The sequence below is a fragment of the Oncorhynchus nerka genome, linkage group LG20 (genome assembly GCF_034236695.1).
Source record: "Oncorhynchus nerka isolate Pitt River linkage group LG20, Oner_Uvic_2.0, whole genome shotgun sequence".
In the NCBI taxonomy this organism is placed as follows: Eukaryota; Metazoa; Chordata; class Actinopteri; order Salmoniformes; family Salmonidae; genus Oncorhynchus; species Oncorhynchus nerka.
This window is the reverse complement of record NC_088415.1, coordinates 82,187,153-82,205,273: the sequence shown is the minus strand read 5'-3', so window position 1 is coordinate 82,205,273 and position 18,121 is coordinate 82,187,153. Positions and strand designations below refer to the sequence as shown.

At 40.0% G+C, this 18,121-nt stretch overlaps 1 protein-coding gene across 2 annotated transcripts; it reads right to left on the bottom strand.

Annotated features, from left to right (window-relative positions):
• Nucleotides 1–3,379: 3,379 nt before the first annotated feature.
• Nucleotides 3,380–9,696, bottom strand: LOC115103251 (mediator of RNA polymerase II transcription subunit 26-like). Of its 2 annotated transcripts, none has more exons than XM_029624068.2 (3): nucleotides 9,342–9,696; nucleotides 6,960–7,037; nucleotides 3,380–6,858 (listed from the first exon to the last, which is right to left on the bottom strand). In XM_029624068.2, exons 1-3 carry the CDS (start codon nucleotides 9,411–9,413, stop codon nucleotides 5,185–5,187), a joined length of 1,824 nt encoding a protein of 607 aa, XP_029479928.1. In that variant the 5' UTR covers nucleotides 9,414–9,696; the 3' UTR covers nucleotides 3,380–5,184. The 2 variants fall into 2 exon arrangements, with proteins under 2 accessions (XP_029479928.1, XP_029479929.1); XM_029624069.2 differs by having other exon boundaries at nucleotides 6,960–7,034; nucleotides 9,342–9,695.
• Between the last annotated feature and the right edge of the window lie 8,425 nt (nucleotides 9,697–18,121).

Below are 18,121 nucleotides of genomic sequence, written 5' to 3'. Positions count from 1 at the left end.
CTCAGAAAAGGTTGGTGACCACTGTTTGTCCTTTTAACACTATCAACATTTCCCTTTACTGTGCCAATTGTGATCGAATCAATGCAAAATTAGCCACTTTCAATGCAACATACTGAAACCAAACAAACTATGCAAACTTTGTTCTAGTCAGAATGCATCAGAGTAGGATTCTATTGCATTGACAAGCGCTACTCAGCCCGTAATCTACACAGACCGGTGCGGCATAACCAATCAGAGCTGCAGTAGGCCTATATGCAAATAGACCATTGCCATATATGGATTTTTTAAAATTGAACCATTATTTTACTAGGCAAGTCAGTTTAGAACAAATTCTTATTTACAATGACGGCCTACCCCGGCCTAACCCTAACGATGCTGGACCAATTGTGTGCCGCCCTATGGGATCTGTGACATTTACTTTGAACTGGACTGTGTTTACAGCATGAGTGCTCGTGAGTAGATGCACTTGTTTTGAGATCAAAGCGAGGGCTGCATGTAGCCATGTGTGCACATTGGGTTCATATTCTTTGTTAGTTAGTGAGTTATTAGTCCAGTTATAGATAATTTGTAGTCAGCAATAGGGGTGATTGCTTCCTACAAGAGCACAAAACGTGTACATTTCTAGACATCTTTGAAAGGCGAGTCAGATAAAGAGCTTTTTTGTCTTTAAAGGGCAGTGTTGTATTTTGAAACAGGCTTGAATAAGCTAAGTAGCCAATAGGCTGAGGGAAGCATATTTTGTCTCATTCTCTGTAATAATGGTATGGGAATAATGCTTTTTATTTTGTAAAGTTGTTTCTTGCATTAAACAACACAACAACATCCTTGTCTGAAGGACAAGTGGATAAACAGGTTAATGTCAAGCCCTGCATGTTTTTTTTTTAAGTCTCATGGAATGTAGGCCTACATTGAACACCACACACTGGCTTCTACTGTAGGCAGAATGATAGAACAGCTATTTCAATGTTAAAATGTTATGGGATGCATTTTCTCCATCGTTTTAGATGGTAGACCACTCTGGTAGGTCTACATTATGATTACATTGGGAGTTTGGCTGCTGCTGTATCCTTGCAGGTGGTGTGGGTGTCTGGCAGAAGTACAGTTGAAGTCAGAACTTTACATACACCTTAGCTAAATATATTTAAACTCAGTTTTTCACAATTCCTGACATTTAATCCTAGTAAAAATTCCCTGCCTTAGGTCAGTTAGGATCACCACTTTATTTTAAGAATGTCAGGATAATAGTAGAGATAATTATTTATTTCAGCTTTTATTTATTTCATCACATTCCCAGTGGGTCAGAAGTTTACATACACTAAATTAGTATTTGGTAGGATTGCCTTTAAATTGGGCCTCTAACTTGGGTCAAACCTTTTGGGTAGCCTTCCACAAGCTTCCCACAACAAGTTGGGTGAATTTTGGCCCATTCCTCCTGACAGAGCTGGTGTAACTGAGTCAGGTTAGTAGGCCTCCTTGCTCGCACACATGTTTTTTCAGTTCTTCCCACACATTTTCTATGGGATTGAGGTCAGGGCTTTGTGATGGCCACTCCAATACCTTGACTTTGTTGTCCTTAAGCCATTTTGCCAGAACTTTGGAAGTATGCTTGGGGTCATTGTTCATTTGGAAGACCAATGTGCAACCAAGCTTTAACTTCCTGACTGATGTCTTGAGATGTTGCTTCAATATATCCACATCATTTTCTTACCTCATGATGCCATCTATTTTGTGAAGTGCACCAGCCCTCCTGCAGCAAAGCACCCCCACAACATGATGCTGCCACCCCCGTGCTTTACGGTTGGGATGGTGTTCTTCGGCTTGCAAGCCTCCCTTTTTCCTCCAAACATTACGATGGTCATTATGGCCAAACAGTTCTATTTTTGTTTCATCAGACCAGAGGACATTTCTCCAAAAAGTATGATCTTTGTCCCCATGTGCATTTGCAAACCGTAGTCTGGTCTTTTATGGCGGTTTTGGAGCGGTAGCTTCTTCCTTGCTGAGCGACCTTTCAGGTTGTCAATATAGGACTCGTTTTACTGTGGACATAGATACTTTTGTACCTGTTTCCCCCAGCATTTTCACAAGGTCCTTTGCTGTTGTTCTGGGATTGATTTACACTTTTGTGAAAAAAAGTGTGTCTCCTTCCTGAGCAGTATGACGGCTGCGTGATCCCATGGTGTTTATACTTGCGTACTATTGTTTGTACAGATGAACGTGGTACCTTCAGGCGTTTGGAAATTGCTCCCAAGGATGAACCAGACTTGTGGAGGTCTACATTTTTTTATGAGGTCTTAGCTGATTTCTTTTGATTTTCCCATGATGTTAAGCAAAGAGGCACTGAGTTTGAAGATACACCTCCAATTGACTCAAATGATGTCAATTAGCCTATCATAAGCTTTTAAAGCCTTGACATCATTTTCTGGAATTTTCCAAGCTGTTTAAAAAAGGCAGTCAACTAAGTGTATGTACACCTCTGACCCACTGGAATTGTGATACGGTTAATTATAAGTGAAATAATCTGTCTGTTAACAATTGATGGAAAATTACTTGTGTCATGCACAAAGTAATGTCCTAACCGACTTGCCAAAACTATAGTTGAGATTTGTGGAGTGATTGAAAAAACACGTTTTAATGACTGCAACCTAAGTGTATGTAAACTTTTGCCTTCAACTGTATATCGTTTGATCATTGCCTGAAGGCAAGGGGTAGGGAAGCAACAGGTTCATGAATCCGATATGAACAGCCACCAGAGAATGACGAGGAGAAGTGGGGTCACAAGTGAGAACTTAGAGGGCCCAAAGACCCAACAGGCAACAGAGCTCTGACCTGGTCCTCAGTGACATGTTTCCAGACAGTGCAGCTGGTTGTCAGAGAGGTGACGCCATGGATGTGTAATGATAATTCACAAGTCTAAAGAGGAGGAGTCTTCTAGAAGGAGCAGCAGTTCATTGACTACAACTCGGGTGAGGTAAAAGTGCACTGAGCAGCTTAGTCATGGGTTGATTGGAGTGATTCAGCACGGAGGTGTTCTGAAATGCATGTAGAGACGCGGTTATGCTATCAGGAGGAAGGGAGTTGAGTTATTGCGGTTTATCATAACGACGACAGCTACAGAACCTAATTCAAAAATATATAAAGCTATGATATACATTTCTGTTTAACCATAGAACTTGTCATTGCCCATTCTACTCCATGCTTAAAACCAACCGAAGTGCTCCATGAGGACACTGAGAATACACAACGAAAAAAAAACCAAAGTAGTTATAAACCCATAAACATACGCATTTACTTCATTGAACGTACCATATTAATACCAACAAACAGTTAAACCTGACTACAGGTTGGGTTAATATTGTGTCAGAATTAAGAAAACAGAGCAGAGGGTTTAGAATGTCACTTTATTTTTCAAACTATTGAGAGATGTTAAACACTGAACAAATAAAGATGTCCCAGTCAAAACTGACCAGATCCACATCAATCATCTTTAACATTTCTTTATTGCGAGCTGTGTTTGAGTGATATCGCAGTCTGCAATTTACCCATACTGGACCAGTGTTCACTAAGGACCATTACTTCGAAAAAAAATGGTGCATATTCCAGCATTATCGGACATAGAATTTGGAATTGTCCCTGACATAAACCTAGCTCCAAGGACAGGAGTATTTTGCGGAACAAATACAGATTCAAAGGCACATTGGTAGGGATGGATTTAGCGGCACACAGTCTGATCTTCGCCGATCTAAAGTCATGTCATATGTGGAGAACAGGGGCAATGCAAGATGAGAAAAGGGAAAAGAAACTACTTTGAACTACCATGTTTGTTACATGGAAATAGTTTTTAGAATGTGTGATGGTACCATAGCACTCTAGGTTTATGTAGTTAACAAAAAAAGCTAAAGAAACTATGCTTGTTCATTCACCATCATGCATGCTTCTCAATGAGTAGAACATTTAAAAGAACGCTTAAAAGATCTGAGGGAATTTTGACATGGATGTCAAAACTATGTACAAAATTTGAACTTGCAGGTGTGTTGTATTTTTATCTACATGTAACTGTGTCAATTATGGAATTACAAAAGTTATCTACCACTGTATAACTAAATACAAAAGGTCTCATTTCTGTACATTCACTAAGGCTGTTCAACTTTAAAAATCTTGTGATGAAATTCCATAAGGCAAAATGATAGCTAAAGGAATGGTGACAGTATAGTTCGCGCATACAAACACTTCCGTATTTTCTTGTCCTCACAATTGTTTACAGTTTTAATGCATTAGCGCCCTCTGTTTTGACATTTTTGCTCACAGTTCTGCCTGGGTGAGGATTGCTAGGGGATATGGGAGGAAATACAAAATGTACATTTAACAAATAATTAATTGAAAAAGTAAACAGATTTATAAAAAAATAAAAACTTTTTGAATGAACACATTCAAAAACAGGCTAAATTTGTTTTAGTATTTCCTCCCGGTAATAATTGTATGATGGCATGGGTACATTAGAACAGAGTGAGGAGAGAGGTGTGAAGAGTATGGAATGTTGGATAGCTAACGCGCATTGGCCAATAAAAAGAAAAGACTGTGCAAAACAATGGTATGCCTCGTTTGCATTGCAGAACAGGTCAACATTATGTGATGCAAACAGAAAAGCTCTACAGGTTTTGTACATCTGTTTCGATAAACCTCCCAAAAAAACAGAAAAGGTCAAATAAATAGATGCATACATGATAAGACATTTTATAATTTATTTTTTTATATATATGTCACATAAAGCTTCTTGTAACTGCCAAATTGGTGCCAGTATTCCACTTGCTGGACACATTCGGCTTTACCTGTGCTAGATGAACTCTTTCAACCCCTTCTGAGCATAACTGTGCCTCGACTGGACACCTAAACCCCAGCCAACCCTCAACTAGAACCTTAGTTTGCAATTCCTTGTTAGTAGCAGCACTGCAAACAGGGGCACATCTTTTCTGCAACTTTTTTTTAAATCTTTGAAAGAAAAGAGAACTGAAACAGCAGCCCTTTGACAAACCACCTTTTTTTTTTTTTTTTTTTACCAAAACCTCATTAAATTATCTCTGAGGGAGGCACGGAGGGAGTTTTGCAGTTCTGGCTTTCCACAACTCAGTGGCTAAAAAAATAGTTTTCCTTCCTCTGTCAAGTGACAGAGAGAGACACTCCATCTACTCAGTCTAGGCAGACATATGGCAGGATGTTTAGTTTGCTCTCATCCCCATGCGGATCCAAAGATATGCACTCCGTCCAGTCGTACCAAGTGCCCTTGGTGTCGCAACAACCGTTTACCCCTTGCCAGTGCTCCATATGTACTCTGTGGAGGTCCTCGTCAGTCACCTCCCGGCTCACCCCCGGTGTGTCCGTTACCGAGCTGTCCAGCTGCAAGACGTGGACTCCTCGCCTCGCCTCCCTAACATCGCTCTCCTCCCGTTTCAGGTATTCTGACATGAAAAAGTGTGCGCCGGGGGCCTGGACCCCCGAGGATGTGAGCACGTTGCTCTGAAGGTTTAGGTAGGACTGGATGATGTCGTTTCGGGACAGCTCTTTCCAGTTAGTCTGTTGGAAGGGGCTGGGGGTGGGAGCGGGATGCTGCTGCAGGGGCAGGTGAGTCCTCTGCTGGGGCTCAGGGGGAGGTGGCCTTGGAGGTTCTTCCACCTGAGAGGGTTCTTTATGTACCATGGACTTGATCTGCCCCGTCACAGGGTCAAACGTTAGCCTGCGCTCTTTTAACCGCACAGGCCTCGTTTGGTCCTCTGTGTCCTGCCCCTGCAGGTTGACAGAGTAGTCCCTGGACCTGTACTTCTTCCTCTTTTTGCGGTCCGAGCTGGAGGCAGCGACTTCTGCCTCAGCCTTGACCACCACTACAGAGGAGGAGGGGGTGGGTCTATGTAGTTCTGAGCACTCAGAGTTGGTTTGGGCGGGCTGGGAGGTGGGAGGGAACACCGGCGGGGGTTCCAGTGTTGCAGCGTTGCGTGGGGGATGGGTGGTGACCTCTGAGGAGCCGGGCCAGTGCAGTGAGGCCCTATGGGCAGGGGGTGGCAGCCCATCCACATGAGACACTTCGGCTGGGGGCTTTAAAGACTGGGACGACAGCAAGCGAGGGCTCCGGGCTGGGCTTGGGATAGTCCCTTTTGGTGCATATGTTGAAGAGCGCTTGGACATCGTCTCTTGCTTCATAGTTCGCGGACTCCGCAAACTTGATGAGAGACAGTGGGGGCTTTTGGCCTGATACTGTCCACCGCCTCCTTCGTCCAGCCTTGCCTGCTGCTGCAACACAGCAGTCTTGAGTAAAGAAGAAGTGCTAGGTAGTTTGGTGAGGCCCGGGGAGCTTGGGTGAGGCTTGACAGCATTGACAGGGATTCTACTATGTTTGTCATTCTCTAGGGGCTCTGTACGGGCCCTGTCCGGCGATGGGGGAGCCTCAGGGCTACCTGCAATCCCATTTGTGGGTGGTGGTGGTGGGGTGTTGTACATCTGCTCGTAGGGGGACAAGTTGGAGATTTTGGCCACTAAGTGCACACTGTCCCTTTGCTCCCCTCTACGCTTTCTGCTGCTCGACTTCTCCGCTTTTGGCGAGTGGGTGTTGTGGACGTCATTTCTGGTTTTCACCTCTGGGACACCCTTGCTTGCCATTGAGACATCAGGGGGTGGAATGTCAGTCCGAAGGGGGTGGGCACTGCCATTTGCAGAGCCCGGGACACACATGGCCCCCCGCGATGGAGTCTCATTTTGCCCTGGCTCGATCAATTTCTGCCAGCTCCGCAAAAGCTTCTTGGCACGCTTGGCAAGGTCTTCATCCTTGGTCTGCTTCCTCACATCATTGATCAGTTTCCCTAAGCGAGTTTCCTAAGTTGGTAATAAAAAATAATCAAAAGTGGTTAAGAACACCAGAATCATTGTCACTGGGAACAATACATTTTTTTTTTACTTAAAGCTTTGGGTCTTACCTCAAGAGCTTCTTTGGTGATAGGGAACTTCTCCAAATATGTGATAACTTCTAATACTGCCACCATATTGCAAATCTGCTGGAAGGAGCAAAAGTGGTGATCAGAACACAGAATTTCTGACAATATTGCTCAACAGTCAAGTCATTTAAAAAGATGGTGTCAAGCAACTGCAGTTACTAGCTAGCTGATACTTCTAAGTAAACAACAGTTGGCTTGCGAGCTGGCCTATTACCTAGCTAGAGCTAAACGCTATGCTGGTTATCAACTGGCTAACAAGCAATCTGGCCAATTACTAGTGATGTTGAACGTTCAGGCTGCTGCACAGACACTATGGAAGTTCTAGTCTAGAGAGCCAGGTTAAATTGTGTTTGAGTGCATAATAATGAGTGAGAAATATGTGCAATAGCTTGGTGAGTGGGCAGAATATACTATCATCCTAAATTTACATGTTGAATTATTTTGTCATAAAATTATTTTATATGTGCTAACTTCCCTAATGTGGACAGTTTGTGTTACACAAGCTTGTATTTTCACCACAAATGGAGTGTAATTACACTTATTTTTTTACCTCTGATTGGTGATTGGTAATATAAACGTTAGTCATCAAGATTAAAAGAATGCTGTCTGGTAAATGTAAAAACAGCCAGTGAGACAACCACACATCACTGTCGTAAGGACATTTTTTCTCTCTCAATGATACTAAATCGATTGCTTTAAACAGTCATATTTTTGGTTTTTTAGAACTACCGGAGTTGATGATTCAATAAAATGATGCAGTCCAAAAAAAAAAGTGTTGGGTTTCCTTTGGCTATCTACTGCAAAAACATTGTGGCACAAGGAGATGAGCTAATAAATGGCTACTACAGGTTCACATCTATCGACAGGTAGGCTATATGTAGTATACCCAAGATCATTATGGGTTGTCCGTTAGAAGAGTGCAAATAGTACATGTTGCCGTGGTTATTTTCCAAGATCCGTGGATTAATATACAATATCAATGTGAACGATTTGTGCGCACTACTGATTACAGTACAAGCCACTTGGTAAATGTTGGTGTGAGTAGTTTATACGGTAGTAATTTAGCAAAATATATGTTCTCAACACATGTATGACATGCATGTGTACAGAGTAATTTTTTGTTTCATCTTCAAAATAGCACAACCTATTTCTGCATGTTATGAATTTGGACATTTAAAATTGATATTTTGACAGTGGACTATGAATCAAAAATCGATGACAACCGGAAGCAGCAACAGTACCATTTTCAATTGATGTTTTAGGAATATCAACAGGATTCTACTTAATCGCGTAAAAACTACTGAATGAGCCCAAAACGTGCTTTGATGTATTGATTTTGATGATACAACTGAAGTCGTGAAAATACGTTTATTTTTCCTACAATTATTTAAAGCATGATATAGTAGCTTGTTGCACATAACTAGCTAAATTATACCTAAATGATCTTATCCATAGCAGGAAACACTGAATAAGATAGCCTGACAACTAGGTAACGTTACATGACATGAGGCTAGCCATGTTAACCTGATGCTATTTATAATCTTAGCTAGGTAACTAGTTTGCAGGTTGCAATGAGGAGTCAACTGTATAGCCATTGCAGCTAAGGTAGCTAATATTGTAGCCAGGTAGCTTTCTACGAGTTAAGTTAACTAAGCTATCTAAACCTTGGCCAACAAAATCACTACAGGTGTTTAGATAGGTATTGGATAACACATGTCATGTGATTAGCTAGCCAACTACTTTTAACTAGCTAGAATTTAACAGATAAACACTTGTTTGAAACAGAGGTTTCATTCGCTGGCTCATTGGCTAACTAGCCAAAGTTAGTTAACTAGTTCGGTGAAGGAATTAGAAACGAAGCTTGCCAATAAATACCAAAACAAGTTCGACCTCACTCATTTTGACAAGTTAGCTAGCCAACCAACGTTAGTTAGGTACTTGGTAGCTATTAGCTTGCTATGTACTGTTAGCTACGCAACAACGTGTATTTCGACGCGGACGAGGAATGGGAGAAAAATCAAGTGGGCTAGATAGTTAGCTAACTAACGTTAGGCTGACGCTATTTTGTCTGATATCCATTTAGTGTATCAAGAGTTAAGCTAACTTGTTTTCAACATAGCTGGCTAAACATTACCCTGTTGGCCAGGCTAGCAACGAAGTTAGCTACGTTAGCGTAGCAAGCTGGCTAGTTTTAACTACCTACAGTAGATAAGTCAGTAGCTAACTTAAGCTAACAAGCAAGGTGTCAACTCACAAGCTTGTATTATTAGCTATACTTTCAGTGGATATTGGGCATATTATTTTTAAATAAATATGACGGCAAGTATTCGTCCTGATAGCCACATCGTGTTGCTTGCTACTCACATTGCTATGACTATCGATGGCCTGCAGCAGCCGGTCTCTCATCTGCTGCGGAGTTGCTGAGGCCGTTGTCATTGCCTGTTTGGTGCGATCCGGCGGACGGGGGAGGAATCCTCCAAAACGAATACTGTGGTACTTGTCGACACTCACGGGCCTTTATGGAGATATGCTAGATACTTGAGCCGCATATTTATCTAATGCATGTACGCTTAAACGTTCGTATAATGTCACATTGATTCGGAGACGTTTATCGCCTGCTGCTGCCTCTTCGGCGCTCTGGAAACTCACCACCAGCTGCTGACTGCTGGATCATTCACAACGGCCTATTGCATTATGGGATGCAATGGACGCACACTTGACCCGCGCACGTAGCTAAACCTAAACACACCTAGGGTAAGTGCAGGCCTAGTGGGAAGGCCCAACTACTGTGTTTTCAATAACATGTGCTTACAATACCTACTGTGAAATTAATTGTAGCTTATATTAAACACTACAAATGTAAGTGTTCAGTTCTAGCTGTTATTTTTTTCAATAGGAAGTTATTCCTACTGATGGTGCCTTTTGTGTATGACCCTGCATTGTATTGTTCTTATGCAATAAAAAGCTAAATTAGGTGAACATATGGTCCTATGGAAACCTCACTGGACTTGATTAGGTCAATGATTCTTTGTAGTCTAATAGTGTGGACTATTTACTGGCCCAAGCAGTTAAAATAGTTATTGTTAGCATTGCTTTCCTCCAAACTGTTGCTGAAATGTTCATTTGCTGGGTCTATACAGGATGTGACTAGAGGGGCCAGGGGAACCAGGTGAATAAAGGTTCTTTCCAGCGACTCACCTGGGAAACTCCCAAAGATGTGAAAAAAAATGCCAATTGATGGGAACTAAATGCATTATCTTTCTGAAAAGTTGATAAGTAGTTATTATATTTTAGCTGACAAGATTTGAATGTGACCCGCTTCAGGTACAAATATTATTATTATCATCATCATCATCTTAGTGTGTGAACATAATATTTAATAATAATAATATTTGTGCTCTCTATAGCCATTCTACCTCTCATGATCACCAGATGGAGACATTGTACAACAATAAAACCATGGGCCAACAACATTCAGTGGGGTCAGTCACATTAATATGCTTATTTAGATTTTATTTAATCTAATTTCATTTACAAATAGTAATGCAAAGATACAAAGACTGAAGCCTTCACACAAGAAAAATACATTAGGTATGATTCGAATAGAAGCTTAACATCCGTTTTCAGTTATTTAGCACACATTTAATACAGCCCACATGGATTTTTTGGTCTGTTTTTTCCCGTTTGATATAAAAGCACAATTTAAAAAGAACAAGATTTGATCCATTCATTTTAAAGGGTCAGCTCAACAAAAGTACAGGATTGCCAAGCTGTTCTGCTGAATGCTAGGATTTGCATATTCGATGAGCATAACTGTCCTGTTGCTGTGAGTACAGTAGGTGTAGTATCCAGACATTGCAGTTAAATACATTTGCAACATTTGAGTAATAATACTGAAAAGAAAATACATTATATTACAATTTAGCTGCCGTTGTATGAGAAAGGGACCACTAGAGTGGGCCATCCCCCATTAAATGCACATATCAGAGGATTTCTAGTTTTGTTGTTGTTGTGGTAACTATCCTGAATGATCAAACAATGATTATCTCCATTTAATCTGTCTGGTTGATTTTCCCATTTTACATGTATTGCCACTATAATAAATAAAAACATTTACAGAATTATATTGAGATCTGCATTTTATCCTACTGGAGATGCTTTGGGTGAGCAGGTTTTAGTCACACAGAGTGTTTGCACATGGTTAACCTAACCTAGTCAGAGCTAAATACTTGCTAAAAGCAAAAAATATCACATCAATACTTTTTTTTTTACATCATAAGGAGATATTTACAAATTTGGTACCATGTAGAAAGAGTTACCTCAAGGTATCAAGCTGAAAATGTCAGTCACATGTCAGTCTTAATAATGCAGTAGGTTATGCAGTGAGAAATAAACTTCAGATAAAGCCGATTTATATTTTCCTCAAATATTTTCCTTTTCTAAATGTAAACAATTCATAGACAAGTGTATAGTTTTAAGTTTATGTAATTCTCAGTCTAACAAAACGAAAACTTAACTTTTGAGATGCAGTGGGAAATTAGAGTATTTGAAGACTATTTCAACATTGACAGAAACACATTTTAGTGAAGGACAGATAACAATGTGCTCCAAAATAAGTGCATTACTGGAACTATAAATAAGAGTTAAAGGGACAATTTATGAACGTAGTACTTGGAAATACAGTTATTTATTTAGCAGCTATACAGCCTGGATCTGTCGGTTTCAGCATTGGACAGCTCCATTGTCACAGTCATGACATTAAGGGAAGCTGTCAACTGCTGATTCAGTCAGGCAGCCAGGCTAGTATGTTAAAACGTTGAGATGGCCATGTTTGGCTATGTAATACTTAAATATTGCCCAGATGACCTGTCTGGTGTCACGGGGAAGTTGATGGGTTTACAGCAGGGTTATTCAACCGGGGGTCCGTGAAGGTACTGCAGGGGATCACCGAAAATATTTATTTATATCACTAAGCAACAGAATAAACTGATTTTAAATGACATACCTACAGTATAAAATATGGTTAGCTTTCTTGACATGGACATACATTTTTGCCAAAACACAACTAAACTCTGTTTAACCAGCTGCCCTTAGTGAAAATGGGTTTCGAGCTAATAGGCTATATTAGAGTTTATACTTCCTCTTCTAATTAGAATGTGGGGTGGTGGAAAGCATCTACCAAATCTATTTATTTTAAATTGTTTTACTTCTTGCTCTTATCAGTCACCTAATGATAAGACAATACGTGAAAACATTTATTTTTGCTAACATATGATGGGGTTCCCTGGGTCGCCGATTTGTCTGGGAGCTAGTCTCTGGGCATGAAAAGGTTGAAGACCCCTGGTTTACAGTATCCTGTGTGGATGGCAAGGGTCCATTTCATATTAAAACAACATCTTTCCCCTTATTGTGGCAGTAATAATAGATCTTTCAAATCAGTCAGATTTACTACATAAATACAGATTTTTTTTTTTAAGAAAAGACAACTGATTGTAAAAACACAGTTAAGCAACACGGAGTTTGGATCAGTCTGAAAACATTTGGTAAACCGATACTAAGTCAGAAAAACAGAACAGAAGAACAATGACAAACTACAGCACATTAATTCTCAGTGCATGTAACACACATTTTCACTATTGACATATCACATAAAGCACAAAAACATTTATACCGAAAAGCAATAAACACAGTTAATCTATACACTCGGCAAACAGAATACACTTCAGTGGGCATCTAGCGCATAAACACATAGAAGATCAAATGTATAAGTACAAACACCAGATAATTGCATCTCCATGTGAATAAAAGGCTGATAAAACATGTATTTTTGTTGCTTTTGGACATAGCAGTTCAGTTTGTGTGAGGCCTTGCCACTGTTCGAATCGAAGATGGACAATTGACCATACAAGGAAAACGTAACAGAACATTAAACCACATTTAAACAAAGTCTATTCCACCTTTCTTCCAATATAATCTTTTGCATGACATTGTGCTTGATAGAAAAAAAGAACATACAAAATAAAACCAAGCTAAAAATAAGAAAAAAGCTCATCTTGAAACTCATGCAAAGTAAATCAGAAAAAAGGAAAAGAAAACATTTCCACACACAAAAAGTAAAAATCAAGCGCTAAAGATTTGAAATCCGGACTGCTTCTGATTCAGAACCACTCTGGCAGCCAAAACGGTTCTGACATTCAGATCTGTAACCAATAATATACATGTATATAAAATATTGGTTTTTAGGCGAAACTCTTAAAATCAATGATCGAGGAAAACAACAAAACCTGAATGCGAATATTCTAAGATATTATATTTCATTAATCTCTTAAAGTTAGGTAAATATAGGGAAAATACTACATTTCACAGAATGCATTAGTGTTGGCCCTAAAAGCCTTCAAAATAAGCCAAACAAATGAAATAGTTGGTGGAAATATAATTGGCTATTCTATGCACTAAAATAGAATATGAACATTGATTCCAGAGAAAAGTCGTATATTCTTTGGTATCTGGAAGTGTGACCCATCAGATTCAGTGAAAAACTGTTCTATGTCTGAGTGGAATTTCTTTGAATTGCACAGAATTTAATGATACTTTCTGTCAATCAAACTCAAATTCTACATCCTGTGGGGTGTGGCCAATTCAATTCAAATTTGAACTCATGAATTGAATGGGAGTCAATTCTAAAATTCTGATTTGAGCACATACCTGACTGATATAAATCACATAACTAGTGGTATTTCTTCAAGGTGAATTTACTCACACAGTACTGAAGTATAGATAGCGAATGACACAGTTAAATGCATATTATATGATAATAGTGGGTTTTGTTTATAGACTCTATGCACAACAAGATGACTGTTCTCAGTCCTGTCTATGACATTTTAGTACATATTTTAATATTAACCATTAAAGTGGTTTCTCACAGCACTCTTTGATGCATCAATTGTTACATCTAATTGCTTCCCAATTACATGATTACTTCACCCTGCTTGTATTGTACTTGTAGCTACGCTTGAAGCACAACAGGAGCATGACCAGCCATATCTGTTCTGCAGTGAGAAATCTATCCAAAAATACAAAGTTTATAATATCGGCTTCCAAAATTGGAGCATTTCAAAGTCAAAATATCAGATGCCTCACAAAAAATACTAGCTGATTAAGTAAAAAAAAAAGTTTTTTTATACAGACTATAAACATATGCTTTTAAAAAATACACTTTCTTTTTTTAACAAGAAGTCAAGTTTGACCAAACACATGGGGAAACAGGTCCAGTGCACATAACAGTCGCTCAGAGGGGGGTGAAAAAGTCCCAGGGCTCAATGCTTTAATGTTGTGAGGAAAGTGCAAAGTAAAATGCAGGGTAATGTCATGGGTACATCCAATGAAATTACTCACAAAAAGCAAGCTCACTTGACATGAACTATTAACGGGTAAACTGTAAAGCCTACAGCCGCAACAATACTGACATTCTGACACTATGCATCCACAAAAGCCTGAAGAGCTAATGACAATGAGAGGAAACATGTGACACACACACACACACACACACACGAGGCAAATGAAGATGTCAAGATTATGATAATACTGTATGAAGGAAGATGTGATTAAATACATTCTGGTTGCAGCAATGCTGTTCTAATATAGAGGCAGTTGAATCTTCTTGTCAGAAAATAATCACATTTTAGCAGTAACATCTACCTCCGACACATCCATGAGAATCACACGAAGGGGTCAATTTTCTAATATATGCAGCATTTGTCTTTTGTCATGCTTTTTTACTTTTTCTTCCAAAGCCAACGTGCAGAATATATCATTTGAATTCTCCTCCGTGAAGTGTAAAAACAAAGTAAAATGTCAATTAAAATGTAGCAAATGAAACATGCCAACATGCTCATTTCTTTGCTGAGAAAAAGCAATCAAAATGGTACTGTACAATTCAACAAGGTCATTTAGTTTAGGTACTTTGTTATGTCTATTAGATCGCTAATAACGCTCAGTCCTCAATCAATCAATTTAATTTGTTTTGCATAGATATCATAAGCAAGATCCAATTTAGAAATGACAACTAATGGAAGCAAAGCATCTAATTCACATGTAACAACTTTAAGGGCACCAGAAATGTGATACCTCGGCTCAATTAGGCTGACATGGGCAATTAGACCAATTAGGCTGACATGGGTCAATTAGACCAATTAGGCTGACATGGGTCAATTAGACCAATTAGGCTGACATGGGTCAATTAGACCAATTAGGCTGACATGGGTCAATTAGACCAATTAGGCTGACATGGGCCAATTAAGCAAATTAGGCTGACATAGGACAATTAAGCAAATTAGGCTGACATGGGACAAATCTGGACAATTAGGCTGACATGGGACAAATCTGGACAATTAGGCTGACATGGGACAAATCTGGACAATTAGGCTGACATGGGACAAATCTGGACAATTAGGCTGACATGGGACAAATCTGGACAATTAGGCTGACATGGGACAAATCTGGACAATTAGGCTGACATGGGACAAATCTGGACAATTAGGCTGAAATGGGACAGATCTGGACAATTAGGCTGACATGGGACAAATCTGGACAATTAGGCTGAAATGGGACAGATCTGGACAATTAGGCTGAAATGGGACAGATCTGGACAATTAGGCTGACATGGGACAAATCTGGGCAATTAGGCTGACATGGGACAAATCTGGACAATTAGGCTGACATGGGACAAATCTGGACAATTAGGCTGACATGGGACAAATCTGGACAATTAGGCTGACATGGGACAAATCTGGACAATTAGGCTGACATGGGACAAATCTGGACAATTAGGCTGACATGGGAAATACAGTACCACTTCATAAAATGTGTGAATATAAATATGAAAAGCAAAATGGTAACTAGTGAAAAGCAGTGGATAACAACTTAAGCAGAGATACACCTCCCTGTTCAACGTCATATTCTCCCTAGAGCAAATTTCAGTCCGGTGTTGGTCATATTTTCACACTAGCGGCATTTTGAATGAGGCCTACCTCATATTCTCATACTAGTGCCAATCTAAGTCAGGCCTAGGCATTGGAAAACAATGGGGGATGCTTGATAAAGGTTTGCACTTCACTGCTTGTCTCAACAAGTTGCACAATTACAAAAAAAATGTAATGGAGAGATTGGCGATCTTAGCTTTCCATATCATGTAATCTTATAAGGCAGAATCTGGTTATCACAGTGATTCATTCAGATTTCATGTCTATCTTGTTTGCATCTCCAAACCAGCTACCATAGTAAATATTCAATGTAATTTCAGGAATAAAGTGCCAAAATGACCCTATGACAGCCCTTTTTTTGAAAACTCTACAGAGTTGTAAGTGATTTTTCAAGGATTGTTTAACTTGAATGTAGGCCTTACTTTGGTTGCCGTGGCCAATCACAAGCTAAAGATGAGGGTTAGCACTCCTAGTTGTTCAACAAAGGAAACCGCTGAACTGTTTACCTGATGGGTATACTACGAAGCAGCATAAATTAGTTAGCCAGGTAACTTTGATAAACAACCAGAAATAACTATTTATTTTCTGGGTCATGAAGAAAGTTATACTTAGATATACATTTTTGGTCGTTGAGTCAATTAGACCTTGCCCATTTCAAGTTTATCTTCACAAAAAATTACAAGATACTTCTGAATATTTTTAGGCAACTCATTGAACCCGCTTTCTAGTATACCCTTCAGCACTAAAACATGTTGTGCAACCCTGAAACGCTGACAGAATTTATGGACTGAAAGTGCAACGTCAAGTTTGGAAAGAAACCAAAAGTAAAATACTGGTCAAAAAAACTGCACCAATAAATACAACTACCGTGCCTTCAGAAAGTATTCACACCCCTTGACTTTTTCCACATTTTGTTGTGTTACAAGCCTCAATTTAAAATGGATTACATTTAGATTTTGTGTCACTAACCTACACACAATACCCTACACACAATACCCTATGTCAAAGTGGAATTATGTTTTTAGAAATTCTTACAAATGAATTAAAAAGGTAAAGCTGAAATGTCTTGAGTCAATAAGTATTTAACTCTTGTTATGGCAAGCCTAAATAAGTTCAGGAGTAAACAGTAACATAAAAAGTCACATAATAAGCTGCATGGACTCACTCTCTGAGCAATAGTAGTGTTTAACACGATTTTTAAATGACTACCTCATCTCTGTACCCCAAACATACAATTGCACTATATATACAAAAGGATGTGGACACACCATTAAATGAGTGGATTCGAGTATTTCAGCCACACCCGTCACTGACAGGTGTATAAAATCGAGCACACAGCCATGCAATATCCATAGACAACCATTGGCAGTAGAATGCCCTGTACCGAAATGCTCAGTAACTTTCAATGTGGTACCGTCATAGGATGGCACCTTTCCAACAAGTACATTTGTCAAATTTCTGCCCTGCTAGCGCTGCCCTGGTCAACTGTAAATGCTGTTATTGTGAAGTGGAAACGTCTAGGAGCAGCAACGGCTCCCCCGCGAAGTGGTAGGCCACACAAGCTCGCAGACAGGACCACCGACTGTTGAAGCGCACAGCGCGTAGAAATCGTCTGTCCTAGGTTGCAACACTCACTACAGAGTTTCAAACTGCCTCTGGAAGCAACGACAGCACATGAACTGTTTGTTGGGAGCTTCATTAAATGGGTTTCCATGGCTGAGCAGCCTCACACAAGCCTAAGATCACCATGCGCAATGCCAAGTGTCGGCTGGAGTGGTGAAAAGCTCACCGCCATTGGACTCTGGAGCCGTGGAAACACGTTCTCTGGAGTGATGAATTACGCTTCATTATCTGGCAGGCCGATGGATGAATCTGGGTTTGGCAGATGCCAGGAGACGCTACCTGCCCCAATGCATAGGACCAACTGTAAAGTTTGGTAGAAGAGGAATAATGGTCTGGGTCTGTTTTTCATGGTTCGGGCTAGGCCCCCTAGTTTCAGTTAAGGGAGATCTTAATGCTACAGCATACAATGACATGCAAGACGGTTCTGTGCTTCCAACTTTGTGGCAACAGTTTGGGGAAGGCCCTTTCCTGTTTCCGCATGAAAATTCCCCCGTGCATGAATTGAAACGTCGACTGCGAGCCAGGCCTAATCGCCCAACA

Bases quoted from the DNA above. Each gene is read 5' to 3' on its own strand.
- LOC115103251 (XM_029624068.2), bottom strand. From the start codon at position 9,413: ATGACAACGGCCTCAGCAACTCCGCAGCAGATGAGAGACCGGCTGCTG. The intron at 7,038-9,341 runs GTGAGTAGCAAG...TGCTCCTTCCAG, and splicing joins CCATCGATAGTCATAGCAAT to CAGATTTGCAATATGGTGGC. The intron at 6,859-6,959 runs GTAAGACCCAAA...TTACCAACTTAG, and splicing joins TCACCAAAGAAGCTCTTGAG to GAAACTCGCTTAGGGAAACT.